Source organism: Polypterus senegalus, chromosome 8 (genome assembly GCF_016835505.1).
Source record: "Polypterus senegalus isolate Bchr_013 chromosome 8, ASM1683550v1, whole genome shotgun sequence".
NCBI lineage: Eukaryota > Metazoa > Chordata > Cladistia > Polypteriformes > Polypteridae > Polypterus > Polypterus senegalus.
Window position 1 is genome coordinate 40543483 of NC_053161.1, and position 19090 is coordinate 40562572.

The window sequence follows — 19090 nt, forward strand, 5'->3', positions numbered from 1 at the left end:
CTATTATACACACAGCACTCTGCACTTTGGCAGTTTGAGCAGCTGTAGTAAGTACAAGTCAAGTTTCAAGCAAGTGGCTATTTGGCTTGCCTAAACTGGTGATGAAATGAGTCAATTCAATGGATAAGGCTAAAATAAAATGAATTTAGTGCTTCAAAGCACAATGCACGGTGATTATGCCAGTTAGTCAGACGGGTTAAACAACACAGGCTGGTGTCACAAAAAATCATCAGAAGTTATTGTTTTGCATCTGTGGCTGCAGCTGAAGTCTATTATTCTTATGAAGATGCCACATCCACAGAAACATTTAGAACACAACTTTATTATACTGCATTACAATTCTACATGTCATATACGTCTTATTTTTCAAACAAAACAACTATGTGACAAATGCACATCCTTATTTTAATACAAAGCTAATAGAACAAATACTTGCTATTTTCTAAGATAACGTTTTTAATGAAGAAATAACAACAAAAAGTATTAGGAAGATATACTGTATAATGATCTAAAAAAGTCAAGGTTCTTTTAGTCAATGTAAAACAAAAAAAAACCAAAATCACACTCCTGTTAAATCTATAGATGAACAGCATTTATGATCTTCACACAAATTAAACTATGGCTGAACACAGACAATATTATATCATCAGGGTAGTTAGTTGATGGGACTATTGAGCTCTGATTCACAACCATCTAAAGCAAGAGGACAAAGCAACGTCACTGACTACACTGTATAAGTGTTATGAGGGTATCAATATTGGGGCACACATTTGCCTTATTACCACTGGATATGAACAGTTTAACATTTATACATACATTGCCTAAAATCACTTTCTATTGTATTAACTGTGTGAACAATGGCTAAAACAAATATATTGGATTTTTCTAAAAAAGTATCACTGAAATATTTCTTTGGAATAAAACAGACACAATATGGAAGGCCTACAAGAAGGTCAATATCAGAGCAAATTTAGTGATGAGTGAACCCTACTGAATTTCCTTTGCCTTGAGTTTGGTGAAATCTCAGGAAAGTACAGAAATTTTGTCAAACTCAAAAGCATTGAAGTCAAACGGGAAGAAGCTGAATTATTTTTTTAATGAATTATAATGATGCAATGGTATTTTAGGTGTCTCTGATGGCTAGGGAAGAATCTGCCAGATATACTGGACTGATCATTATGGCTAGAAATGTGACCTAGGCAAAAGATGCAGACAGAATGATAGCCACCAACAACATACAACAAAAGGCCACACACTTGTAATAACTATTATAAAAAAAAAAAATAGGAAAAACAAAAAAAAAAAACGACGGCAGCTTCAAGCAGCTATGAAAAGGGATCAGTCGTATAAACTCAGGGTGCTGTCCCATCCAACATTGGCTTCTATAGCTCTGTAATGTCATACTTGCTTTACAAAGCATCATGGTGCACTAGGGGGAAAAGTTTGCTTAAGCCAATCACATGCTTAATTTTCAGAGAAAAATTCAGTGAACAAGGTCAGTAGTTAACTCAGCAAGTTCACTGCCATAAATGCTTTGGCGAATTTCACCGACCAACACTAATTATGATGTTGGCAAACATATGACATAACTCCAAAATCAGAATGCTACTAGCAAAAACTCATACAGGAGATTTAAAGAGAATAATACTTACAGTAGGTAAATAAAACAGTTTGGTATATACAGTATACAGTCATTATCATCAGTGTTTAAGTAAACTAAATGCAATACTTAATAAAGAAAAAAATTTACAGTACCAGGTCATAATGGCAGTCTCTGCAAACAAAAGGACCTGTTGCATTCTCCGTTGTATTAGAACAACCCTGGCAAATCATATTGCCATATGCTTTAGAAAAGAGAGTTGGGGCAAATGCACCTTTAATGGAAAGTGAACAGACACAAGTTGCATTAGATATCACAGTAAAATATTCTGTACAGTGAAGGTCTTAACTGTAACATGTAAAACAAATTTGTTAGAAAAATTCTGATAAAGAAAATTCATATTGTAACAAAAAATTTGTGATAATAGCAAAATTGACAAATATGGGTAAGAAGCAAACATACTGCAATGTCTGGGAAAGAAGTGGGGGATTAGAACAAATATATGAATATACATGTCTTCTTTAATAAGCGTCATCATACAGTACCACTGACAAGCCAATAGCTCAGAGCAAAAGAATTAAATTACATGCACATGCTGTAGTTGGAAATTCATCTGTTTTGAAAATACAGTTAGTTATTTTAATCTTTAATTTAAAGAAGTAATTTGGATTAAAAAAAGAAAACTGTAAATATGTATACAGTCAAGTTTTTATCTCATACTGCACATGTGTTTGTGTTTAACACTGTATTCTTGTTACATGTAATTTTTTAGTTTATAATAGTATATAGCATGTTTGGCTTATAACAAAGCATCTTTTAATAGAATTTAAAAAGGAAATAATTATCTTTTTAAAATAGGACCACGTATTACTCAGTAGTTCAACTGTGAAAGAAGATGCTTGAGCCCAAAATAAAGTAAAATCAGGACCATGTCTCGAACCCACCCCTACTGACTGCAGGAAAATTATTTAGGAAACTGTATCTGTATTGAAAAAGGCTCACACTGTGACAACTGCATTTTGAAATACATGACCGTAATACTATTCATTAAAATATTTTCTATGTCACTTCACCAGTTCAGAGTTACAAAAGACCAAAGCCTACCCTGATGGAATAGGTATACTGCAATTCCTACTAAGATTAGATAAAGTTTTTGTTGCCTAAAATGTTTTTACCAACAGGCAAATGTTGCAAGCTCCTAGACACAGGGGTTCAAAGGACCAGGTTGTAACAACCATACTCACTAACCTCCAACAGATATAAAAAGGAGAGCAGAGCTTATTCCCGCTGATCTACTGTTAAAACGTTGCTCCTGGTGTTTACAACCTCCAATTACCATACACAGACCCTGGATGACAGAGAGAAAAAAACAGATTTAAATGTAATATGACAAAGATTGGATATGACAGTATTATAATAAAAATAGTAATCCTTTACATTTACATAGAGCTTTTCTCACTACTCAAAGCACTCTCCACACAGCGAGGACCCAGGAAGTGAACCTACTATCTCCTTACTGAAAAGCAGTAGTCCTACCACTGCATCACCTACATGTACTATGAGAAAGATTGGATATGACAGTATTATAATGGGTGAGGACAATTCTTTGTTACATACGTTAAAAGGTAAACTAGTCTCTTATAAAATGTTTAATAGGCTTCTTTTTGCTTTATTATTTTGTTGCACACACAGCCTATCCTATATTTAAAATTTTCATATATGATGTATTGGCAATCTTTTGTACAGTAGGCTATAATGCCAAGTCACAAAGTCAAATAATGTAAAGCCAAAACCTGCAACCAGCTCAATCCTTAAAAAATGTATTTCTCATTGACTAATACTGTAAACTTACTGAAAAATGAGGAAAAAACCATAGTATTTGGTTATTACCTAAATCATATTTTTCCAGTATTCTATTAAAAAGTCTAATTCATAATAGCCAGTTGTTCATTAATTGTAGAGATCTGTTTTATATAATAGCTTACCATTTCTGATCATTTATTTACAGATTTTTGCTCATTATAAACTGAAAAAAAGGTTTGCAAAACAAATGGCTAGGAAAATTAGTGACTTCATATTAACTTAAGTTGTAATGATTTAAAAGGGGTTCTCTCAATTTGCCATTACACCAGCTGGGTCCATTATTCTATTGTAGAGGACCATATTAAATGTTTCTTTTTATGCTGAACTGTGCTGGTATGTGCAAATGCAGATACTGTATGTTTGTTTGAGTACATACCTGACTGCATGCACCCTAGCATCCTGCCCAAAATTAGTCTCTACCTTGTACTCAGTAGTTCATTTCCACAATTCCTTCTAGTAAATAATAAAACTTAAAAAATGAATCATTATAGAAGAACGGTTTCTCATGTCAAATTCTGTCATACCCAAACACTTTCTGTTCTCATTGTTAGGAAAGACAGTATGACAGAAAGAGCTAGAATAGTGTGTCCAGCTAATAAGCCAATACTGTAAAAATCTGCAGTCCATCCCTCAGAAAGTGGTAACAATGGATAACTCACTGAACTGAAGAAAACAGAAGACTTTACACATTTTGTGAGTTCTGATGCACGGCAGTTCAAATAGTGAAGATGAAGTTTTGATAACTTTGTGAATGGTTCATTGCTGGCTGCCTAATTTATCTAGCTATATACTTTCACATTCAGTCTGTTTCCATTCATATTCTGCTTTCTCTGACACAAAATGTTGTTCCTCCATTATAATTTTTATAACTTACTCAAAATATCTATAATATGCTTTCAATGACAAGTTACAGTGCTTATAAAAAGTATACATCCCCCCATATTTGACCATAATATAACATTAATTCACAACTACGTGCAATGTGAAAACAGATCTCTGCAAAGTGGCCTAAATTAATTAATTTGTGTTAAATATTTGTAATTAATCACATAAGCATTCACCCCTTTAATTTGGCACATCTAAAATCATTATTGGTGGCGCCAACTGGTTTAAAAAGTGACATAATTAGTTGAATAGAGATAACCTGTTTGTAGTCAAGGGAGGTCAATTGATTCTAGTATAAATGCACCTTATCTGTAAGGTCCAACTTGTGATGAGTCAGTATTTATAAGATTCAGATTGGTACATTTCTCAGATTTGAAATAGGTTGGTTATTCTACAAGTGAATTTGTTATACTTTATTTATTACATCAGATGTGTAAATATACTTTCACAGTATGATTACTTTATTCCATGTCAATGTCAATCAACAAAACTTAACATGTTTTCTGCTACACACACGACTGTGCAGGCTTTTAAGCAACATCTACTGGCAACCAACTGTTCTACAAATATCAAGAGGACAGAGTAAGTTAAATACATAATGTTACCACTCTATCAGAAGATGCTATACTAGCTCAACTGTACTTACATTTGTTATTCACATAAAAAAATGGTGATCACTCCTATCTAAAACAAGGAAGACTATGCATATTCTAATTGCTTCATTTAATACCACTGCATAAATTTGAATGACTCAATGTATATTGCTAACCTTACATATTTTCCTAGAATTTTTTTTTAACAAAACTTCAATAATTAACTGCTTTGTGGATCTTTAAAGTTGCCCTAGCTTTTCTGAATATATTAGGACCCTTTGTGCAACGGTAAGAGAACAGTAATGTTATATTTATACATTACACAAAAAAATTATTCATGTAGAAATCCCACAGCTTTCTTCTAGCTTTACATTTCAGGAGATGACAAGATTTTCATATATCATTCTTTACTATACCATTCTCAAACCCATTTAAACATATTCATGGTCAGGGGAACAACAGATTTAAAGGCTAATTTTAAAATCTAAAACAATTTTTTATGGGGGGCCATATCAGAAAACCAGCTTTCTGAAGAATGCCAAACACATCCTTCATTATAGTAAACATATTAGATTTCTTCTTTTCACCATAATAAAATTAATAGAGATGACATATTCAGATTTTTTTGATTCATTGAACCATGGAACATATGCACACTATAACATGCTTTCTAACACAACCTACAATTCCTGATTATGTAAAACAAAAAAAACAAAATAAACACATTTTACTGCATTAAGTATTTTGCAGTCTTTTACTGTCTCTGTACCTTTGACAAACTAGTACAGTGAAGTCGGGTGTAATTTCTAATGTTGCTGTTTGCAGTACATCAGACAGATGGTCATCACTGAGAGAAGACCTGTACCTGGATTTGTTGAATTTCATTACTTAGAATGTCTGTTCACATGTTTATGTTGATCCAAAGAGGAGAAGCATTGTCTGTGCTAGTCTTCTCAAGTGTGGGAAATTCTCCTTTTTAAAAAGAACTGTGAAAAGTCAGTAATTGCACTGACTTGAAGTGTTCTTCCAGCAATGCATCAGACAGCAAGTCGGTAAGTTCAAGTTGTACCTCACTGGGGGCTCTGTCCACATCACATGTGAAAGGAGAGGAGATGGTGAACATTTGTTTTTGCTGCTTTGAAGTCTTCAGATCACCTAGAAAACTCACCAAGCAGTGCCAGGAACATGGCTACATGTCTGTTACGCTGATCAGCAGATAGAATCCTCTCTCTCAGTGTGGGAAGGTGTGTCACGGTGTTCCTTTCTACTTGCTGACAGAGAAGAAGAAGTGGCTTCCTCGTGAAGACCTTGACTAGGTTGTGCATTTCATGTGTTAAAAGACTTCACCCTTGCAATTTTGTATTCAATTCATTCACATCAACAGCAAAAGCTGAATTTGATAGCCACTCAGTGCTGCTTAGATCATGGATGACTTTTACTTTATTTGACAAAACTCCTGACTCTCCGATTTCAGATCGCAGATCTGTTTGAGCACTTTGCCCAAGCTTAGCCACCTGACAGCTATGTGGTAGCCCAGATCAGTGTAATCAGCCTCATGTTCCTCCAACAGTGTAACAAACTGTATGTGATTTAATGCCCTAGTCCTGATGAAATTTACAGTATTTATTACAAAATCAACTGCAGAATTAATTTTCAGCACTGATTTACATAGGACTTCTCGGTGAATAACAACAATGTAAAAATATGAATTTTTGGGCTAGGTTAATCTCAGCCACCTTTTCCTACATCCCTTTTAAAAGTCCAACATTTTTACCTGTCAAATTAGAAGAACCTTTAGTTGTCATACCAACTAACTGTTCTCACTGCAGTCCAAACATTTGCATACACGTACTGACTTTAATAAATAAATCCTTACTGCAGGGGTTCCCTGGAGGGCCCCGGTGTCTGCAGGTTTTCATTCTAACCCTTTTCTTAATTAGTGCACTGTGTTTTTTTTTTTTACTGCAAATTAACTTCTTTTGAATTGATTTTAATTGACTTGTTTTTTTAAGATTTGTTCCCTTGAATTTTTTCATTATTCATGAATTGCTTCGTTTCTTTCCTTAAATGGCACCCAAACAGAAATCAAATGTGAAGTGAGTTAGCCAACAGAAGACCAACTAAGTCAGGGCCTGAAACTCCAACCAATTTCACTACAACCAGTTGCTTAATTAGGTCCTGATTCTTGTTGTTAATTAACCCCTTTCTTTAATTCCATGTCTTGTTGCTACTCTCATTGTGCAATAGCATACATTTCTGAAATTGCTGATTTTCTCTTTTCTAAGAGCACTGTTAAAATGTTTTGTGGACTTGAGCAGATCAGCATTCCTGAGACCTCCACCTTTCTTTATTTTCAGATATTGTATGATGGACACAGTTTGCTGGTCACGTTTCGGTTAATTTTATTTATCATTATTGTTTGGCTGCTAATTAATGAAAAAGAAGCAATTAAGTGGTCAAGTCAAATAAAATTAATTCAAAAAAACTTAATTAGCAGCAAATACATGTCACAAATTAAGGAAAAGGTTAGAATGAAAACCTGCAGCCACTGAGTTGGGGACTCCTGCCTTACTGGTTGTTGTCCCTTTCACGGACTGCACAGAGAATAGTTTCTCTGTCATTTCAAAGTCTTTGTGACCCAGTGCAGCAGCTGATTTTTATGAAAGGGAATAACAAACGTCACAGCTCTCATCCAAAGTCAAGGAGAAGAAGTCTACATTTTCCACTGTGCATTTCAGCTGTAGTATCAGATTCTCTGCAATTTCCTCAGTCCGTCTTGAAACATTTTGCTGTGAGAATGTTAGACGTTCAAATGCATCCTTCTTCTCTGGGCAGAGGATTGCCACCAACTCCAATAAGCACTCTTTAACAAATTCTTAATCAGAAAATGGTTTGCTTCTTTTGGTAATTTTTTAAGCTAATATAATCTTTTTTTTTATTGTTCCTTCCTTTGCTCAATGAAGCTTTGTATAAAGACTTTGCTGTTTTTTGTAGTTTAGCCAACAATCTCTCTGCACTCCTCACCCTCTCCTCTTCAGATAAATCTCTATTTTTTCGACATCCTTGGTCTCGAAGTGATGGCTCAAGTTGTAGTCTTTAAATGCAGTAATTTGCTCTTTGCACACTAAACAGAAAATTGCATAGATCACAGCATTATGAATATCTCACTTAGCTAATATCTATAATGCCTTAAATGTCACCAAAAAAGAGGGTTCCATTTGTTATATATCCGTATTTTCTGTATACGTTTTAACACAAACAAATTCCAAAGGGTGATGAACAACAGGAACACTTTATTTTACAAACTGAACCAACCGCAAACACTATTATCCTTCTCACACACGTGCCTCTCTATTGCTTCTTTCACACACACTGCTCTAAACTCCACACCCCCTTATTTATATTACACATGTGCACATAACCATTTCCTTTACCATATAATAACATTTACAAATGAAGATGTATACATAACACAATTATCATGCTGCAGCCAGGCAGGTATGGCACATGCTAGTTGATTAAGCCACTCTACTGTGTCCTGACTGCAAACAAGGTTTCAGCAGACAGAATGACAGTGGACTATCCAAGATCTGGTTGTCCTCAAGTGTCTGTACCAGAGTACATCTAACGTTAGAATGTTCAGTCTGAGAGAATAATTTCATATATACTATCTGTGTTGCTTCTCAAACTGTCAGTAGACCAGTGTCTGTATCAGTGACAGTATAGTGACACACAGGCTTTGTGCTGCTGACATTAGAGCAAGGCATCTTCTCAGAGACTCTGTACTTCATCTCCTAGTCATCTGATGGTACAGCAGGACAATGACAGGCCACATACTTTTGCTGAGATCACAACTTCCCTGCTGTATGAATGCTGGTGTGCAGATGCTTCCTTGGCCTGCATTCTTTCCCAACCTTATCTGTATGAAGCATCTCTTAAATTTCCTTGGATTGCAACATCTGGAGTCGTAACCAAAGTCCAATGGCCAGGAAATTCAACATGCTCTTTTCTTGGAGTGGGATAACATCCCAAACTATAGCTTTAAGGTATCAAGCGGTGGTTCCCATAAGAGGCGAGATACTGAAACAAGATACTGAAGGACTTTAAGATAACTGTTGTTCATTTCAAAGTTATTGTTTTCCTGTTTTATACACTTTCATTTTTCAATTATTCTCAATTGCTTATTGCTATTTCAGCAAGGTTAACATTTTTTTTGCAATTCTTTTTTCCATCACTATTGTAAGGAGGGGAGCTGAACGCATACCTAGAAGACACGGACACTTATCAAAGAACCCCTCCTAAAACGCTGACAGACTACCTTCACATTGATCCTTTACTTGCTGGATTTACTTGCGGCTGCTTTGTCACGCGATATGCTTTCTGTGCATACTTGAAAGCCTGAACAGCACCTGTCAATCAGTTTTTGCTTGATTGCTTTGTTTTCTCTCTCTCCTTCACCGGTCATCCTCTGCTCCTGTTGGGCTTCCCTATAATGTCTATTCTTTAATCAAGAGCTAACTGCATACTGAGCTTGTTTTACTTCTGAAAGAGACATGTTTGTTTGAATTATGTTCTTGTCTCTACAATATCCTGAGTTTTCTGTGCAATTCTGTGACCCAAGCGTGACACTATATATATTTTCAAAGCACTTGCTAGCAATGAATAATTATAGCTACAACAAAAGAAAAAGGTAATAAGCAGAATCACACTTTGAAAAGAAAAAGGAATATCCTTCAGTATCTTAAATTAGGGTTCTTTAACTCTAATTCATATTAATTATTTTCATGTAACCATATTATCCTAATAAATCAATTTAGAATTTAGTACACTGACCCCTAAAGATTAGTAAAATAAAAAGCTGGAATCCGACCTGTTTTACATACCATACATTTTTATGCACGGTCCCCCTAGTTTAAGGGGTTCAAAATTATATGGATATTTGACCGACAAACTGTTCCATAGCCAGGTGAGAGCAATTCACACAATATTTCATTAATTATTAAGCAGGTAAAAGGTCAGAAATCAATTCCAAGTGTTGAATTTGCTTTAGGAAGCTATCACTGTGAACTTTCAATATGAAACAGCTGTCCATGCCAGTAAAAACAGTCCATCATTAGGCTAAGAAAACAAAACAAACCATTTAGAGAAACAGCAGAAACACAAGGAGTGATCAAATAAATCATTTGGTACATACAAAAAGAAGGAAAACACTGGTGAAGTCAGCAATACCAGAAGGTCTGGAAAAATCACAGAAAACATCTGTACTGAATGATTACAGAATTCTATCCTTGGTGAAGAAGAACGCATTCACAACATTTAGCCAAACAAAGAACACACTCTGGAAGATTGACCAATCACTGCCAAAATCTACTTTCATGAAGTCTTCTCTTGATTGAAAAGACAGAGGGTTTACCACAAGGTGCAAACCACTGGTAAAACTCAAGCACATATCAGACTTTGTCAGAAAACGTTTTTTAAAAGCATGTCCAATCAGAACAGTTTTCTTAAGATAAAGGAACTTAGATCATTATATGCCAGAATGTTGGAAAGAGAAGATTATGCAGAAGAGAAGAAATAGCTCATGATCCGATTAATACCACATCTGTGAAACTTGGTGGATTCATGATAATGCATGGCTGTAATTAGAAGTCAGTCGTTAGTGTTTATTGATGATATGACTGCATAAGTAGCAGGATGAATTCTAAAGCATACAGGGCAATACTATCGGCTTTGATTCAACCAAATACTGCAAAACTGATAGGACAACGCTTCACAATACAGATGGACAATGAGTCAAAACATACTGTGAAAGCAAACCAAGTGCTTTTCAAGGCAAAGAAATTGATTATTCTTCAATGGCTAAGTCAATCAACAAAACTGATGGCAGAAAGTCCAATAAACAAGCAGCAGCTGAAAACAGCTGCACTAAAGGCCTGGCAAAGTACCACTAGGGTGGAAACCCAGCACTTGCAGATGGTCATGGGTTCCAGACTTCAGGCAGTGATTAACTACAAAGGATTTCCAACCAAATACTGAAAATGATCATTATATTCATGATTATTTTCGTTTGTCTAAAAACTTTTACGCCCCTGAAAATAGGGGGACCATGTATAAAAATACCTATCTTTTCTAAACAACTCATACAACATTTTTGTTAAACCCCTTGAATTAAAGCCAAATGTCTATGCTTCAATCACATTTGATTGCTTTGGTTCAAATCCATTGCGTTGGTGTACAAAACCAAAAATTATGAAATTTGTGTTACTGTCCAAATACTTATGGACCTGACTGTAAGTAGATAGTGATTTTTTTTTTATCCTATTGAAATGTACTGTCATTATAGCTTAACAACTTTACAATGAAAAATACAGTAAATTAAAAGGAATATAATGAAAATTTGTTACTAGTCTTGCTAGTGCAGAAACAAAGAAAGCAAAAAAAAATTATTCAATTTAAAATTATCAAGTGCATCTCTCTTGTTTAAAATTGTCCAAAATGTTACCAGGGCAAGATCCAACCTGTGAACGCTGCAATCAAGTTCCAGCCTCACTAGGCCACATGTTTTGGGCGTACACCGAATTAACATCATTCTGGATCAAAATCTTTAAATGCCTTTCAGACATCCTTGGTGTCACAATCCCTCCTAACTCATTAACAGTTGTGTTTGGGGTACTTCAAGATGGGCTTAAAGTGGAGAAGGACAAACAAACTGTGATTGCCTTTACTACACTATTGGCACGTAGACTTATCTTGCTCAACTGGAAGAATCCTAACTCTCCTCTTTTAAGTCAGTGGGTAACTGATGTTATATACTATTTGAAACTGGAAAAAATCTAATTCGCACTTAAGAGGATCTGTACAAAACTTTTGAAAAACCTGGCAGGATCTAATCAATAACATTTTAGAATAAGCATTTAAATTGAGGAAGCAGATTATCTCCCCTCTTTTACTCCATTTATCTCTATTCATTTATTAATTTATCTATTTACTTATTTTTACTAGCTTAAATTTTCACTCTGATGGCCTAGCTTCTCTTTCTCAGGCATGGGGGTTTATTTGGTTCAAACCTATTTTTGTAAAACTTGAGTTATTTGTATGGAATGTTATTTCCAATTCATGGAATGTCTTCACATTCTCCACTTGCAGCGTCCTCCTGCATTCAAAAGATGTGATGTTTGATTATCTGGTATCTTTAACTTGGCTTAGCAAATGGGATTACAGTGTTGTGTGTGAGTGACTATGTTCTATGATTTCATATTAAACTACAGGTTTTCTATCCAGAAATGGATCCTGTCTAACAAAACTTCAGCCTTCAGTTCATCAATGTCCTGATAAGCTATAAGCCAACTGAGATGGATAGTATTACTTTTTTTTTTTTTTTTAAATCAAACTGAAAGAATATTACTCACTGGGATGAAGAGAACACAGCCCAACAATGTTCCAGTTAGTGCAGATTTGACAATCTCTTCATAACACTTGGTCTTTTCTTGTGATCCTTTAATTAATGCAGTGATGTAAAAGGTCAGCTCTATGACAGAACCAAAAGTTGCATTCACTACAGCCCCAACTGCAAAGTTACTCTGTGCTGAAATGCTAATTTAAAAAAAATGACAGAGAATCACAAAGAGCTTAGTATATATGTTAGTGTCACAAATTAAGAAAGCATAGTTTGACTTACAAAAGTTGAACATTCATTACATGCAGGATAGAAACAGCATGATAACATAAGGTGCATTCAAAAAACTAATGCAATATACAAAAGTACTACATGATGTGTTCCTTACAGCTTGTCCAAATATTGAAAGAACAACAGACTTCACAACCTAAAACTTTTGACATAATTTATAAGAGAGAAAAACATTAACTTATTAACTTTACTCTTGTTTATAGGGCTGCCTTTAAAAGATAATAATTTGGTTTCATGCTACAAGCACAGCACAGCTCTAAAGTAACTTGTATCAGGTCATCAGATATGTTATTACAAAACAGAAGTAAAAGCATAACATGTACTGTAAGTGCACTGCATAAAAAAAACTGCACTCAATTACCAGGGGCCTCATGTATATGTATAAACATTGCGTATGCACAAAAATGTTGCCTATTCATTTTCATGCCAGCCTCAGACCAAACATACACACATTTTTGCTCGGTTTTGTAAATGGGCAGCACCCAGCATCAAAGCAGTGCTACTGTTTCTGTGTGGTTTCGCTTTCTTTTTTAGATTTGCATACATGACACAGGATTTATCAAATACACCAAAATGAATTGTATATCGTTTACAAATTTTAGACACTTCATTGTAATCAATCTGTAACAATTTAAAGGTAAATGGAATGGCCAAACTATTCCAACTACTATGGCTGCTTTAGCATCATTAGAAGACCTTACAAATGAAAGAAATAGAAGAGAACACAAATTTACAGATCATACTGAATTCTTGCCCCATGATGATCACTGGTTTCTAAGTCGATTTAGATTTCTAACAGCTATACTTTTGGAGCTGTGTGCTGAACAGGGGCCGAGTTTACAAAGGCAGACTTTGGCGAATTGTGCTGTACCTTTACCTTTGGAAGTTCTGTTCACCCTCAGGTTTTTAGCCACAGGAGCTTTTTAGTGTGAACTATCTGACCGGTTGGGTATTTCTCTGTCATCACTGAGTCATCCCATGCCACCTTTATAGGATGGTATTATCTGTTAGTCATCCAGATATATAAGATTTCCTTACATCTTACATTTCCTTTCCTGTGGTTGAACAGGCAAACATCAAAGTGAAATTCATAGCAATATCCGGTCCTCCAAATGTAATCGGGGTGGTCGACTGCTCGCACATTGCTATAAAGGCACCTTCAGAGAATGAATTTGCTTATGTAAATAGAAAGCATTTCCACTCTATTAATGTGCACATTATCTGTGATGTAAAAATGCATCTCATTCATGTTTGGTGAGATGGCCTGGTTCAACTCATGATTCATTCATTCTGAGAAACAAGAGTATTGGGAACCAACTTGAAAATGGTGTGGTGTGATGGCTGACTTCTTGGTAAGATAAAGCATTTAATATTACCCCTTTGGTCAAAATTTAAGTTATCTGTATGATGTAACCATATACCACAATTATACAGGTGACAGTGAGTACCCATTTTAGACGTGGCTTCTCACCCCAATCACGAATCCACCAACTGAACAAGAGCGATGTTACAGTATAATGACCTCCACTCTCAGGCTTGGGTAGAATGTACTATAGGGCAGCTTAAGGGCTGTTGGCACTGCCTGGATAAGACTGGTGGAGCGCTGCTGTAAAATCCACAGAAAGTGTGTCGCATTGTGCAAGCATGTAGCATGCTGCATTATCTGGCTCACAATTGTGGCTTGTCCGCACCTGAAGAGATGCAGTATGATGAAACTGAAACTGACCCACCAAATGATCAGCCAAATGGAACATTATTACAACATCTTTTGAATGTAATTAGCAGAATGTAAAAACAGGTAATCAGATGCAGCATTTATTTTTTAATGTGTGATCCATATCACACAGAACGTTTATATGTCTTAATTCCTTTCTCCACATCTCTTGTAGCATCAACTATTGCATTTTGCAACTCTGGAATACTGCTCTTCAGCACACAGCCAGATGGTCGCCCAGAGGTTTCCAAGGCAGGGGTGAGTGTGCAGTCAGCACCCAAAGATGTGCTCAGAACAGTAGCATAATCACCACCTACAGTCACATCCCTGGCATGGGGGGGGGTCACCTTTTGTAATATTGTCTGAAATAGAATAAACGATAATAGAGCATGTGCTGCCTGCTTGTTTGTCTTATTAAACATGGAAATTATTTACGTGATTATGGATAACGGTAAGCAAAAGAAGTAAATAAAAACTGCCCCTCACCCGCTGTTAAGATGCCTGTTATAAGTGTCTCGCCAATAACTGCAGCAGCTCACTGCTCAAACGATGCGAGTCCCGGAACTCCATTACCTCCTCTAGTGCTGTTGACATTCAGGTAGTAGGTTGTGTCTTGCCTTTTCACATCGACTTTGATATTTGACCACTTTTTTTTATTTCAGGCACTGTGCGACTTTCTAAACTTTAACTTTTGAGGTCCTCTGCCATGCTGTGCCACTCCAATTTCCTTTTGTCGTTTTTACCACGCAAATTCTGTGGTGGGCTGGCTCTCTGCCCGGGGTTTGTTTCCTGCCTTGTGCCCTGTGTTGGCTGGGATTGGCTCCAGCAGACCCCCGTGACCATGTTGTTAGGATATAGCAGGTTGGATAATGGATGGATGGATACCACGTAAATTTATGTGTGTTAAAATTGATGATTGGGATTTATAAATGGAAAGTAAATAGAACTTTGTTTATGCACAGTTTTATGAATCTGAATTTTTTTTGTGCATACGCACATTTTCTAGTTTTGTCCATACATCATGTTTTACTGTGAATTCTGCACAAGCCGTCATACTGTACAAGAGGCCTCAGGTGTTTGATTACTCAACTTGAAGTATTATACACCAATGAGCTACAACATTACAACCACTTACACGTAAAATGAATAACATTGATTATCTTGTTATAATAATAATATGACTTTTCTCACTTCTCAAAGCTCCCTGCACGCATGGAAGACCTGGGACGCAAATACATGCTATTCTTACTGCGAGGCAGCAGCACTACCTCTGCTCCAAAGGTGAGATATATTGGGCAGCAAGTGAACAGTCAGTTCTTAAAAAAAAAAATGTGCTGAAAGGAAAAATTGGCAACTGTAAGGATCACAGCAACTTTGACAAGGGCCACATTGTAACATCTAGATGACTGGGTCAGAGCATCTCGAAAATGGCAGGTCTTGTAGAGTGTTCCTGGTATGCAGTGGTTAGTGCATACCAAAATCGGTCCAAGGAAGGACAACTGATGAAATGGCAAAAGGGTCATGGGTGCCTCTTAAGACAGAATAGCTACTGCAGAACAAATTGCTAAAAACCTAATGCTGGCCATGACAGAAAGGCATCAGAACACATAGTATATCACAATTTTCCATGTATGGGACTGTGCAGCCGCAGACTGGTCAGAATGCCAATGCTCACTACTGTCAACCATTGACAGTACCTACAATGGATACATGAGTGTCAGAACCTTGACTATGAAGCAATGGAAAAAGGCAGCCTGATCAGATGAATCACATTTACTTTTAGATCATGTATACAGCCTGGTGCATGTGGGTCGTTTACCTGCTGAAGAGGTAGAAGATGGATGCACTATGAGAAAAAGACAAACTGGCAGAGGCAGTGTGATGCTCTGGGATATACTCTGCTAGGAAACCTTGGGTTTTGATATTCTTGCAGACCACATACACACGTTATGGTAATGGTATTCCCTCATAGCAGTGGGATTTTTTTTCAACAGGATAATGTGCCCTGCTACACTGCAAAAACTGCTTAGGAATGGCTTGATGAACATGACAAAGAGTTCATGGTGTTGACTTGGCCTCAAAATTCCTCAGATCTCAATGCAATCTAGATGTTGTGGGATGTGCTAGAAAAAGAAGTCTGATCCACGGATGTCCCACCTCACAACTTGCGGGACTGTTGCTATAACGTCTTGGCACCAGATACCATAGGACACATTCACAGATCTTGAGGTGTCGATGCCTCAATGGGCCAGAACTTTTTTGGTCGCACGTGAGGGGACCTACACAATATTAGGAAGGTGATTTTAATGTTGTGGCTGATCAGTGTACACACTTATGAAGTTAAACCACTGGGAGAAAATCATCAGATCAGCAAAGACATATTTAAAATTACTATTCCAACCATATAAATAACAGATAAATCAAAGTTTTGAAGGTACAGAATCTAAATTCATTATATTTTAATGAACTTACTTACCTGGCAATTGCCATGCCAATATAGTAGGAAAGTGGAATAATCGATAACAGAGAAATGGAAAACTTAACATAAGAACTTGCATATTTATTCTCTTTGTCTGCATATCCAAGTGCAAGAGCAACAACGACAACTGGAAGCAAGTCTACATTTTTAGTTAAAGAAAAAAATGTTAAACAGCATATTCATTTCAGAAATGTAAATTTTAAATTATAAATTAATTTTCAATTGATTACTCAAATTAAAAAAAGTAAACTAAGCTACTACATGATTTGTTTATACCGTCAGTGTTTTTAACATTAGCTATTAATGACTGTTACTTTTTATACTAGATATTGTTCCTCCAAGAATCTATAGATATTTGCACAGCACCATATAATAATTTTATGATGCTTTCACTACTTACAATAAAAGAGAATCAGAAAAAGCTGGAAAAAACACTTCCCCTACCAAACATGAAAACCAAGTAAACTCTTCCAAACAATTATAAAGCATGTAAAAAGGATACTGACAGCAAAAACATTGATTCCATCCACTGTGTACTTGTAGTAATACAAATTAAAAGCATGATAGCAGCACAAAATCATCTCAGTCTCCATATGAATATCAGTCTGTTAAATCAAGAAAATAGAAATTAGAACTATAAATTTTAGAAGCTGCACTCATTTTAATAACAATATAGTGCACTAGTGGCAAATTATGTAGAATTGTATAGTTAAAGCAATGATTAAAAATTCAGTTCAAATAAAAAAGGAAATGTAATTCAGTATTGTTTAACATAGTCCAGTTTTAAGATGAGGTTCCAAACTAATGGAAAATGCAAAAATCAGAGCTTTTGTTTGGTGCCAATGCTATAGATTTAAAAATGTAATTTATGTCACTGCACAACATAGAATTCTACAATTCTTCTTTGTTTCTCTTGTTTATCATGGTGATTTAAAACACTCTATCCTACAGGCCATTAGCTGATCACAATATGAGTTAGTAACAAAAATACAAGGAAGCTAGCCGTCTGGCCCATGTAGATGTATCTGATAAAATTCTCAGCTGAGAAAATCAACCACTCTTTCAAAAACTCTGCTATAATCTGCCATTGGTGAACTGGAAATAACAACACAATGATTTATGAAAAACAAATATTTCCTCCTCTCAGAAACAGGAAGGTGCAGAGGCAGAGAGAGTCTATTTTCTGAAATTGATTATAAAGACTACTACAATTTTTGAAATGGGTGTTAATAATTGTTATTTAACCCGTTTAAAAGTTATGTAAAGCATGTTTATGTGAAGAGACAATAGACAGAGCATCTTTGTAACTCTAGAATTACCCTCTACAACTCCAGGCACTTCACTCCAAGATACACACTGAAGACTAAGAACCTTCTTTGCGAATTGAGCTGTGGCAGTGGGCGGGGGATGGGATAGCAGGCTGCTTCCTGCTTGTGCTGATCGGCACATTCACAATACAAAAGATGCTGATGGAGAGGTGCAAAGGAATTTAAGGTGCGCTGGAATTACAAGTTTTTTCGTAGGCTCTGGGAATTCTAGTGTTAATTCATGTTTTTCCCTTGAAAATTAGACAATAGATATCAATTTCCTGTGTTTACTTTTGAGGACTAGAATTTGTTATTAAGATTATGATATGTGTCTTGGCTCTAATGCTGAATTTTAAATATTCATTTCCAGTACTTGAGTTTTTTTTTTTTTCTTCATTGCCAGTTTGTGTGGGTGGTATAATTTGGTTATTAACTACAAGTAATATTAAAAGAATTGTGAAACCCCTATAGAAAAACTTAATTGGTAATGAGGCTGGCTTGTAAAAAGTAACTCCATGTGCTAATGTCTGGTGACTTTAAATTTAAAGTCAACATATCATTTTAATCCAACAAGTCATATACTACAAGTACTACACTACACTACTACACAAGTACTACACTAAATTACATATGTCATTTACAAGCAAATTATAAGCATTACACACTCCAATTTTAAAATGCTTTCCCATGACCATTAAGCCTGCTTTGAAACACCCAGACTAAAAAATGATTATTAAGATGGCAAATAAGCCTTTAATTCTAATGAAAATATGTGCATAAACTTTCAACTGCATAAAACAAATAGGAAGAATGAAAACATACTATTTCTATAGTTTTGTGTTCATACAGTTTAATGAAATGGAATTGAAAGAGATGAGAGAGTATCAGAATGCTAGGACCACATACTGTATTATACTTATTCTTTTATTGTGCTATATACATTTGGGAGTTAGAGACCATCA

General features: G+C 35.7%; 1 protein-coding gene across 7 annotated transcripts in view; it reads right to left on the bottom strand.

The window, feature by feature from the left end:
• Positions 1-19090, bottom strand: part of cax1 (cation/H+ exchanger protein 1) — a 90900-nt gene that overhangs the window by 16480 nt on the left and 55330 nt on the right. For all 7 annotated transcript variants that reach the window (XR_005634647.1, XR_005634646.1, XM_039761001.1 and 4 more), the window contains exons 9-13: positions 17324-17426; positions 16819-16960; positions 12351-12534; positions 2849-2948; positions 1756-1874 (exon numbers count right to left, since the gene is read on the bottom strand). Coding sequence is in view for 5 of the 7 variants with exons in the window: in XM_039761001.1 (XP_039616935.1) it covers positions 1756-1874; positions 2849-2948; positions 12351-12534; positions 16819-16960; positions 17324-17426 (648 nt within the window). In the remaining 2 variants the exon portion in view is untranslated. The remainder of the gene's footprint in view (positions 1-1755; positions 1875-2848; positions 2949-12350; positions 12535-16818; positions 16961-17323; positions 17427-19090) is intronic.